The sequence below is a fragment of the Arachis hypogaea genome, chromosome 1 (genome assembly GCF_003086295.3).
Source record: "Arachis hypogaea cultivar Tifrunner chromosome 1, arahy.Tifrunner.gnm2.J5K5, whole genome shotgun sequence".
Lineage (NCBI taxonomy): Eukaryota > Viridiplantae > Streptophyta > Magnoliopsida > Fabales > Fabaceae > Arachis > Arachis hypogaea.
The window spans coordinates 21391854-21403335 of NC_092036.1; the positions used below are offsets into that span (position 1 = coordinate 21391854).

General features: G+C 35.2%; 1 protein-coding gene and 1 long non-coding RNA gene across 5 annotated transcripts; both read right to left on the bottom strand.

Annotated features, from left to right (window-relative positions):
- Window positions 1-313: 313 nt before the first annotated feature.
- LOC112800464 (uncharacterized) lies at window positions 314-6825 on the bottom strand. The gene is made up of 3 exons (XR_003201401.3): window positions 6490-6825; window positions 5871-6407; window positions 314-595 (listed from the first exon to the last, which is right to left on the bottom strand). It is a non-coding gene; the product is annotated as an uncharacterized lncRNA (long non-coding RNA).
- Window positions 6826-7171: 346 nt separating this feature from the next.
- Window positions 7172-11110, bottom strand: LOC112800468 (uncharacterized). 4 transcript variants are annotated; one of them, XM_025842780.3, is made up of 3 exons: window positions 10722-11110; window positions 9597-10105; window positions 7172-8324 (listed from the first exon to the last, which is right to left on the bottom strand). In XM_025842780.3, exons 1-3 carry the CDS (start codon window positions 10738-10740, stop codon window positions 7476-7478), a joined length of 1377 nt encoding a protein of 458 aa, XP_025698565.1. In that variant the 5' UTR covers window positions 10741-11110; the 3' UTR covers window positions 7172-7475. The 4 variants fall into 4 exon arrangements, with proteins under 4 accessions (XP_025698565.1, XP_025698545.1, XP_025698556.1 ...); XM_025842760.3 differs by having other exon boundaries at window positions 9597-10188; window positions 10722-11078; XM_025842771.3 differs by having other exon boundaries at window positions 9597-10209; window positions 10722-11038.
- Between the last annotated feature and the right edge of the window lie 372 nt (window positions 11111-11482).

Genomic DNA, 11482 nt, shown 5'->3' on the forward strand with positions numbered 1-11482 from the left:
TGCTCTATTTTTCTATTCTAACGTTATGAGACCAAGCTAAATTATCTCCTGCATAATCGTTTAATAGAATCTGCAGAATCTTTTTTTTTTTTCAAATCTGTGTTGGTGACTAAGTTTAAAAGGCATTAAAAAGTGATCGTAGATAAAATTTTCACCTTTTCAGGCCATTGAGAACCTTCAGGTATAAGTATAGGTATGTGTGTGTAATTTAAATTATTATTATAATATATAATATTAATATTATGCATATATATTTAATTTTTATTGAATTTGGTTTATATAAATAAAAATAGAAATAAAAACTCTAATCCTCTAACCCACTAATCCAGTAATCTAATTTCATAGATGTTTCTAAGAAGGGAAATCACAGATCAGAAATTTTATTCGAGGCAGAGTGGGCATAGGAAAAAAATTAAGATATACGTGGATAACGAAGGAGAAAATAAAGCGATATATGAGTGTTCAAGACAGATATAGGTATATAAATATCAATCCTATTCCGCCTCTAGAGATGCTAACGAGCCTTCATAGAACAGGTGATAACTTCCGACCCCTACCCTTGCTTTTCAAACTGCCTCCCATCCTCGTTTTGTATCTGCGATGGGTAATGGATACCAATTATCTATTGGATATATGAATCCCTATGAATATCTGTGGTTGTTTGAAAATATGAAAAATTAAACAAAAATAAAAAAGAATATAACAATTCTTAACAACTGTCACATATTACAATTTACAAGTCAAGAGTCTTCAACCACAGTTCAGTGCTCATACACAATCTAAATTGTTCAGATTGATTAGGAAGAAGAAAATTTAGTCAAATCAATTAAAAAAAATCGAAACAAAACTATTTTAAAAGCTCTAAACCCTAAAGTTAAGCAGAGATAAATGGCCAATCAGCAGGCTGCAGATGGAAGGGTGACACCGAAGGAGAGCAAGTATGGTGTCACTAGTGGCACAAAGGTAAATACACAGTAACAGACAGATGTTTAGAAATGACATCACAAAGACAGATAAATCTGTAGAGATGACAACATAGAGGTAGAGGCACGACAAGAGGTGAGGTTGAGGGAGATTATCGGTGAGAAGTGTTGACCCTGAACAAAGCACCTTGAGAAGCAAGAGTTTATCGGGTGAAAGGCGAAAATAAGGTAGAGTGGAGGCGAAGTGGTGTTGGTGAGGAGGTCGGGCCGAAAGACACAAATTTGTCAGAGAAGTTGTCACCCCTAGCCACTTCATTGTCATCTCTACCGAAAGACACAAATTTACATCTTAGGCTTTAGTTAGTGTGTATATTAAGACATAGACACTACAGACATAAATATAAAATATTAGTGTCCATATATTGTGTTTGACAAATAAATAGACAAGACACGTATAATTTGAAAAATTCTATTTTACCCTTTTTCTTAAAAAAAATCTTTTTGCCTTCTCTCTCAACTTCATCGTCTTTCTCACCATTTCGATCAACCTCCGTGCTTTTTTTTTCCTTCAACTTTCAGTAAAAACAAATTGAAATAAAAAAATTCGATTCATAAAAGACTTACAAAATTATATTTATTCATATTCTAATTAATTTAATGTCTTTTTTTTTTGAAAAAGAGAAAACACGGTGGTGAGAGAATGTAGATAGTGAGAAAGAGAGAAGTATGATTCATGGGGGGAGACAGAGAGTTAGTGAGAGAAAATATTGGAGAGATGATGCTATAAAGAGAAGGATAATTTGAAAATTATAATTTTTCATAAGGATAATATTAAAAAGGCTAAAGTATACTTTTTATCCCTGAAGTTTAACAAAAGTTTCAAAAATATTCCTAAATTTTATTTTGTTTCAATTTTGTCCCAAAAGTTTTCAATTTGCATCAAATATATCCTTGATGGCTAAATTTTCAAAAAATTTAAGACCTATTTAACAATAATGCATGAAAATTACACTTGATTTGCTTATGTTGAGGGTTGTTTTTATGAATTTGTTGTTGAATTGGTCTTAAATTTTTTGAAAAATTAGCCGTCAGGGGTATTTTTGATGCAAATCGAAAACTTTTGGGATAAAATTGAAATAAAATAAAACTTAGGGATATTTTTGAAACTTTTGTCAAATTTCTAAGGACAAAAAATATATTTTACCCTATTAAAAAAATTTGTGTCTCTATGTCTGACGGGAATGGATCCTCTCAATTGTTAAAAAAAATTGAGAGTCTAAAGTGTGATCTTTAACCCTTTATTGCTCTCTCTTTTATATTTATTTTTGGTCCCACTTAAAAAATTAACGGTAAAAGATCACACTTTACTCTCTCAATTGTTAAAAAAAAATTGAAAAGATTCATTCTCATGTCTACCTATTTGGTGACAAAATTTTGTGTCTCCGTATGTATTTGGGTTATCCCTATCTTAAAAAAAAGTGTTTTAAATAAATAAAGGAGAGAGACAAATGAAAACAAGAATAAAAAACGAGAAAATAGTGTCAAATAGAAAAAGGAAAAAAGGAAATAGAGAAATAAGATAGTCTTAAGTAAAAAAGAAAAACGAAACAAAAAAGAGGAGAAGCAGAGACATACCTCAAAATCAAATGGCTACCTAGTAACAAAAAAATTGGAGTACTGAAATATCTGTCATTGATAGAGTATTTAACAATCGCAAATTACAAAATAAATAAATAAATAAATAAATAAAAGAGGAGATAGAGAGTAGAGAGGAGAGATTATCCGGAGGGTTGAGTTGATACTGCAACTTGAATGAGAAGAGATAAATGAAATTAAATTTTAGATATTGAAAATAAAAAAAGATAATTGTAGAATAATAAAAAATATCTATAAATAAAAAAAAGATATTCATTAAAAAGTATACATCCACTTTTTCAAATCCTATATTTATTAATGTCTTCAAAAAATAACATATAAAAAAATTTATACACAAAATTATATTCAATATCTATGTATCTGTCTTCAAACAGTTTTTCAATATTAAATGTATCTTGTCTTAAAAAACAAATTCCTATAAACATAACACAAATCAAATGCAATCTTATTTCTTGGAAACAAACTTTTGTCCCTCTTATCGTAACTAAATATAATTTCATCTATCTATCTCTCTCTTCACTATCCTTTGGCCTAAAGCAAACACAATATAAATCCTAACTTGACTTGCTGTTTTGTCCCTAAAACTCAAATCTAACTGTAGAAAGTGGACAACTAAAGAGTAAATAAAATCCAAAATTTGATTTCGTAATGAAAACAAAATATTTTTTAGGATGCAAATAACATGATCTTAAAAACTAATAACTACATTATGGCTCTTAATTTTTGAATTTAGCCAATGAAATTTTGTCAAATCAACTACATCTTCAGAAACTTATGCATAATGAATAATAAAATAAATAAAATATATTTTTTGTCTCTAAAATTTGTTAAAACTTTTAAAAATATCTCTAAATTTTATTTTGTTTTAATTTTGTCCCTAAAATTTTTAATTTGTATCAAATATATCCCTAACAGTTAAATTTTCAAAAAATTTAAGACTAATCTAATAATACATGAGGCCCATTAGGGTTGACCGGTGCTCTGCTAGTGTTTCTGTGCTCCTTTGGAGCAGCTCTTCACAAATTCTTAGTTTCTGCAGCGATCAGATTATACAGTTGAGTATGAAGGCAGGGGTGAGATCTGCTAGAGGATAAAATTCAGATAGTGATGGTGAGAACGATAATGTGGTGATAGTCAAAGAAAAAGACATCAGGAAAGGGAAGGAAGCATGTGCTAATAGCCTCATAGGCCGTGTTTTTGTGAACAAAAAGTTCTCTGTGAGCACGATGGAGAACGCATTTAGGGCTATATGGGGCAGACCAGAAGGTTTCAGAGTGTCGGATAAAGGAAGTAACAAATTCTATTTTTTTTTTTTTGACAATGATAGGGAACTGCTGAGGATTGAGAAAGGTTCCCTATAGATCTTTAAAGATTATGTTCTTCATGTGAGGAGATGGAATGACTCTGATTGAAGGGAGGAGATTGAGATGCAAGGCTTCCAAGTATGGTCCCAATTTTAGGGATTGCCAGAATGCTTTAAAACTATAGAAGTTGGAGGGTAACTAGCTGAGAAAATTGGCACGGTTATAGAGATTGGTTTCTATGAGATGAAGGGTGGAGAATCCTGGATAATCAAAGCACGAGTTGAAATGGATGCATCCAAAAAACTCAAAGACAGCCTTTGTATGATTTGCCCTGATCAACAGTCTATGGAGGTTGGTGTGTGGTAGGAAAAAATTGGGAGATTTTGTACCTATTGTGCACGGACAGGGCATGAGCCAAAAGGTTGTGATTTATTCCTTACAGATTTGGCAATGAACTCAGTGAGATAATACAAAATTGGGGATTGGATAAAAGCTGATCAGATGGGTAGGAAGATTAAAGCGGGGTACAATGCTCATAATGCGGTTGGTTCTAATCAGCATGACCAAAGGGACAAACCGAAGAGAAAACCTATCCCTAGCTGGCTTCTTAATAGTTTCTCAGGTCTTTCTATGAAAAAAATGGTGGGTAGTAAGGTGATCTCAGAGGAGAAAAGTTCTCACCCAGAGTAATTTTTTGATGGAGAATTCGGGTGAGAATTTGGTAAACATAGCTACTGCAATTACTAAGGAAACACAAGGAGAAGCTCAATCTCTTATGGCCGTGGAAGAGGCTCAAAATTTCGTTCAAATTGGCACACCAAAAAATGAGCAAACTAGGATCAAGCAGATGGCTCAAAGAAAGTTAGAAGGTCCTCAAGTTAACATCAGGGTGAAGAGAAGATTTAATGAGAAAGAAAACATAGAACTGCACAAAAGGCTTTGCTTGGGAGAGGTCTAGAACACTCGTGAGGAGGTGGAGGGCACTGGCCATCAAACAGTGCCCCAAGAGCCATGAGAGTCTTAACGTGAAATTGTCGAAATTTGGAGAGATCCCTGACATTCTATAACCTCAAAGGGATTTGTAGATCCTACTCTCCCGAGGTTGATTTTATCTCTGAAACTAAGAATCAGCCTCGTTAAGTGGAGAACAAGCTGAGGGCATGTGGATTTGGTGATTGGTTCTTGTGTAATTCTAATGGTACAGCGAGTGGCCTTGCGTTGACATGAAAAGAGGGCACTGATGTGGTGGTAACGAACTTGGGTGAATTTTTTATTGCCGCAAAAATCAGTGATGTTACTAGACAGGAGGAATGGGAGCCAATTGTTGTTCATTTTAGCAGTATAGAACAGATCTAGCTTCAACAATTTGAACAACTCAAACCTATACTGCAATAGGTTCAAGGTAAAACCATCATTCTTGGTGACTTATTGCTATAAAGAATACCCAAAAAAAGGAAGGAGGTTGTTTGGCTTGGGACCCTTCTATGGCAGCATTCAATAGCTTTCTAGATGACAATAGTTTATTGGACCTGAGAACGGTGGGTAGACCATTCACTAGATCAAATAGAAGGAGATGTCAGGAGCTTATTCAAGAGCATCTTGATAGGGTATTGGCAACATTGGATTGGTCTGATTCTTATCCTACAACTACATTGGATTGGCAACGTTAGATAGCTGTCCCTATCTACACACTGTTATGCTTCAAACTTCCTGACTTCTTACTACAGAAAATTTATGGTATTTTAGCTCGATTTTAGTGGGTCAGAAGGGAGAGGAACGAAAAGCAGTTGGGTTAGTTGGGATATAATGACTAGGCTGAAAGTGGAAGGGGGTCTGGGATTTAAGAATTTGAAGGCACAAAATTTGACACTTCTAGGAAAACAATGCTGGAGAATAGCAACACAACCTAATTTGCTATTGTCTAGAATTCTCATAGGCAAGTACTTTCAGTATATAGATATTTTGAGAGCAGAGGCAGGGAACTGACCTTCCTAGAGATGGAGGGGCATTCTGGAGGAGCGAAAAATCACTAAAAAAGGCTTGATTTGGCAAATAGGTCCTGGTTCCAAGGTGAACATTTTCTCAGATCCATGTGTTCCGTCTCTGCAACAACTTACTCCCCCAATTAGACTAAACTCCTTTTCCATAAACTAACCAGTCTCACGAGTCAATCACCTGATGAGTGAAAATAATGAATGGAATCAACAACTCATTGCTTCAATATTTCCAACAGCCATCACTAAACAAATTTTAGCAACTAAAATGAGTAAGTATAGGGATAAACTTATCTGTTATTCCACAAATTCGGCAGATACGAAGTCTCTTCTGGATACAGAATAGCCTTTTCCTTCAACCATGAACCGTTTGAGCTTCATCCACACCTCCAGCAAAGACAAGGAATTTGGCAAAATCTCTAGAAGATTAAAGCTCCACCAAAAGTCCTCCTTTTCCTCTAGCATACTCAGCATAAAAGACTTTCGGTTATGGAGTTGCTTTACCGGAGAATGCCGTCGAGACCTGATATCTGCCCGCGGTGCCACGGAAAGAATTATGCATTGTTTATTTACTTGTGAGAAAGCTAGAGAAGTGTGTAATAGGAGCCTTACCGTGATATGACAGTTGGTAAAGATGATGTACTTCCAGTGCTGGGCGCCGAAGAAGCAACATTTAATTCTTAATCCAAGGGAAGAGCGAAGTCTAATGCGTTGGGGATTTATTGTTGGAGCATATGGAGATCTTGCAATGACAACGTCTTCAACCAGGTTTTCAAGACTTCCTAAGAAGTGGATGGATTAGCAAGAAGGAGATTAGCAACATGTCTTCAACGGCTGCTAATGGACCCCAAATCTAATTAGGAATTTTTTTGTTAACTCTCTCTTTATTGCAACTATTGGGATAATGCTCTATTTGTCTGAGCTTTTAAGAGTCCGCTGTTTTTCTCTTTCTATTCTCTTTTAGTCACATTTGGACATTTGTATTCTTTTTATGAAAGGAATAAAGTTTTTTTTTTTTTGAAAAAAAATCTAATAATACATGACAATTATATCTGATTTGTTTGTGTTAAAAATTGTTCTTATAAAATTGTTACTGAATTAATTCTAAATTTTTTAATAAATAGCCGATAAAAATATATTTGACGTAAATAAAAAACTTCTAGAACAAAATTAAAACAACATAAGACTTAAAAGGATAATTTTAAAACTTTTAACAAACTTCAAAAATTAAAAATATACTTTAAAAAAGAAAGAAAAAGAATCACATGTATAGACTATCATATACTCCATTGTGTGATTGCGAAATAATTTTACATAATATAATCGATAACCCAAGAAATTCATTTACATAATTAATTACACATCTGTCAGTGGATAGCTTTCTCAATATACATGAACTCCCTCAATCAATGCAGACTCCCACTGAATAAAAAACTGGAAAGGTATGATCAAACACTGCATGTTCTTGAGACTGAAAGGTAATGTCCACAGTCCTCAATGAGTGAATTTCCTAGCAATTGCGAGCAACATGCAAAATTGGTAAGATGTTTGGTTGGTGAGTCTTCAAAATCCATGAATGTACAAAAGAAGATGGATAATTAAGATATGCTCCACCCCTGAGGCAGTCTCCATTGTCTATGCCAGTAGATGGAAATTCTTGACCACAAAGGAAATTCAAAACTGTATTCCAGTGGTTGGTCGACTGGTCCGGCCACTATCAGCGGCAACCAGACATATCGTGAGTCTCTCAAGTCCACCGGATTCCACCTATCTGCCATGAAGATAAACGAACCTGGGAATCTTGGTAGGGGAAGCACAAAAGTGCTCTGAGCAAAGAAGGTAGTTAGTCTTAACATCTTGTTTCCTCCAACGCACGGATTTCCCATTGTTTCCCAAGGCCCCATTATTGACTCGGCCGCATGAGCCAGAGCCTCGTTTGGGGCCCATCCTGTACACCCTGAAGTGATCATGTAATATGTGCCTTGGTGCTTGAAGAGAGCAGGCGCTTCTCTATGCTCTCCCACAAGAATCCTCCTCATGTCTGGTGTAACGTCGAGATAATCTTCGGTTAGTGGTCCAATGTGGAGTTCGCTATTATCAAAGGAGGAGTAGATTATGTACGCCACGCCATCCTCGTCTTTGAAAATTGTCATGTCCCTGCTATCATATCCATGGGGCCTTTGGCTACCAAGATAATCAAAAGGACCATCAGGTGTATCACTAATGGCTACACCAACAGAAGCTTTGGTATAATTAGCATCATCGACATGCATCCACATCACATACTTTCGAGTCTTCTCATTGTAAATCACTTTCGGCCTCTCAAGCACATTGGACTTGTAAAGATCATGGGATTTGTTTGTTTCCTCTGCCGCCAAAACAATTCCCTCATGTTTCCATGTCCAAAGATCCTTAGAAGAATAACAAGCAACTCCTATAATGTCCACCTGATGGAAAAGAGAGATAAAAATGAAGTTTTGTCACAACTCACAAGGGTATGCAACTGAGAAGATATGCATGGTTGCTATATAAAACAAAAAGTTTCCTTGGAAGGCACTGAAGGATGAGATTATAGCATTGCCACTATCTTCAGTAACTCTTGAAAGTCCCCATAAAACTATCAGAAATAAAGGAAGCATAGTTGCACACACACATAAGTGAAAGGGAACACCGTATGGAAGGGTCAAAAGACTTGGCACCTTCACGTTTCTTTCCTTTCAAATATGACATTAGTGCCATTTACATTCTGCTGACTCATTTAATAACTTAGAGAGATTGAACAACTAAGGGAAAACATTTTCAAAGGAATTAGGGTTTAGGGTTTAGGATTTAGGGTTTAAGGGAAAACATTTTCAAAGGGATTACCAACATTTCAGAAGAAATGCAGATGTCCTGGAACTGGAAGTAAACACTCTGTTCAGTATAAGCAAAGGGCCTATAATCAGTGGATTCTGAACCTTTAATGGGAGATATTGGCCTTAAAGTAATATGAACAAAATCTGAGCCTGAGATGAGTGGAAAAGGATTTGCAAAACTAGTGGTTAATCGGCACCTGGGAAGTGTTAGACCCCCGATGGATCCTAAAGTGAAACTAATACTCTCATCAAACTGGTGGAAAATGTATCAACTTTCAGTTGCACATTTCCTGACATAGCTCTCAAAGTGAGGGTTGCGGGCCTATTAATATCCTCCAATAACTTCTCATTGAGGTGTTCTTTTTGCCTACTTTGAAACATCTAAAAAGGGGAGTAAGCAAGGCATACTTTAAGGTGGCTAACCGATTTTATTCACTGTGGTGTTATTTTTCTGATATTGACTGGGCTGATTCTACCATGGAAGAGTAAGAAACAGACTGCAGTGGTTTCAATTAAAGTACTTCTCTGTAATCCAACAAAAACTATAAGACCTATATCTCTTGTTATGCCTCCTTTTGTTACTTTATTTTATTCAGAGCTCTCAAATTGTTTTCGATGAACCATGGATAACCAAAGACTGGAGTCTGTAAACTGTGAATTTCTAGTAGGATTAACGTTAGAAAACCTAATACTAGGTGCAAGACTACCAGCTCTGAGCATGTTATTATGCTAATATTTGCATTTTAACCAAATGAAATGACTCTTCAATTTGTTAATATCTCCACTTGTCGCAAGGATATATCAACAATAACATACATGTTCTTTCGAAATAAAAAACGAAAAAAGGAAAGAAACACAACTTACACGATAAGCTCCTTTCTTGTGAGCACGGTATGTAGGACCATCTTTGTATTCACCATACCAATAGTATGTGCTTGATTTTTCTTCATAAAGAATGCCCCCTCCATGAGCTTGAATAGGATTTCCGTCCGTATCCAACCAAATCTTCCCGGGGTAGTAGTAATAGCTATCATTCTGTGTAGTAATCATCGGATCTACAACACTCTTTTTACCAGGAAAAAATAATTGTCTTAGTTGGGAATTCTCATCCATGAGTTCATCTGCCAAAGTGGGAGTCCGATGCTTAGGCCTGCGCTTCAGCGCCCGAGGGGATCTCTTGCCTCGTGGTGGGGACAATTGGAAGTGTATCTCTTCCAGTTCTTGAATCTCACGGAACTGAGGAAGATGAGTCACCCGAAATTGAACCTCTCTGCCACCTTTTCCATCTCTTTGGCGAGTATTCAAATACAACTGAAGCAGAAAAAAGCATCCTAACAAGCTCCATAACACGGCATATATAGAACATCTGCTCCCTGCATTGAAATGTAAAGCCATTGGTTTCCGGTATACGTTCCTCATCCTCATTTTCTCTATCTTTTACATCTTTGAAACAATGCTGCAATTAACAAAACGCAACCTATCACAAACATCTAATTTAGATGCCAGTAAAGAGAACATGAATTCCACCACCACAAAATCGATTTAAGCCAAGTAGTTGTGTAAAAATCTGAAAAGAATCCCAATTTGATTTGTAGAATTACCCTTGCTATGTCATGAATCGTACACATATCTTAATCTTGATTGCAGAGTTAAATTCTAAGCACCGTCAATACCCTTATCTTGCTTGCTGATTAAAAAGCTTACAAAATCACCATCTTGCTATAAACTACATAACTTTAAAATCAAACCTATACATTAATCACCAACTGAAAATACTTAACCTAAACCTTACAACGGGAATACATAAATATCTTTTTTTTTTTTAAATAAAAAGTGTTTTTATTCCCAAAATGATATCAGAACAAATAATCACAGTTCAACAACATACATGCGTCAAAATTTAACGGTATTCCTCCGTTACTAAAATTTGAAAAAGAATTTAAAAAATCTGCAAAGGTAATAAAAGTATGCTTGAAGTGGAAGACTTGCCTGGAAAACTAACCGACATGGTTTGTTTTGTGTGGAAAGAGAGATGAAGAAAAAGACTAACAGAACAGAACAGCAGCGAAGTAAGGAATGGAGAGGGATGGTGGGTTAGAGTGTATAATTGGGTAGTTAAGCATATGCGTGAGGTTTTGGATCTGAGGTGGTTTGGATGATGTTGACTTTGCAACCAAAGAAGGTCTCAGAGAGACACCGAAACGAAGGTCAGAGGCAGACAGCTCCCACAAGTTAATTTGTTTCCCTTCAACATGATAAAGGAACAACTATCACTCATGAGTTGTTTTGAATTCTTAATTAACGGTAGGAGAAAGAAAGAGTGTATATATATATATATATTTGGGTGTTTTTTGAGACGTATTCGTATTCGTATACATGAAAAAACATGAAATTATTATTATTATTATTATTATTATTATTATTATTATTATTATTATTATTTAATAACAAACTTTTTTGCTTAACCAAGCCCCCGCCGCTTCTTTTTTCCTCAATACACCGATACTGTTGTTCGGCGTGGTTAATAATGAAACTGGTGAGTTGGCGGAGTTGGTCAGTGATCCTTTTTCTTTTGGCTAATTTTTTAAAAAATTAAAAAAAATTGTATGTGATCTAATATCATGGTTAATTGGTATATTTTTTTATATGAATTTATTTTACTCAACTTTCGTTAATGTTTAAAAGAAAATGTAAGTATTTCAATGTCGCAATTATAACGTTAATAAAAATTTAAAGGAATGAAAGTAACA

Coding starts and splice junctions, on each gene's coding strand:
- LOC112800468 (XM_025842760.3), bottom strand. CDS start 10,157: ATGAGGATGAGGAACGTATACCGGAAACCAATGGCTTTACATTTCAAT. Junction 8,325..9,596: donor ACAAGAAAGGAGCTTATCGT/GTAAGTTGTGTT, acceptor CTTTTCCATCAG/GTGGACATTATAGGAGTTGC.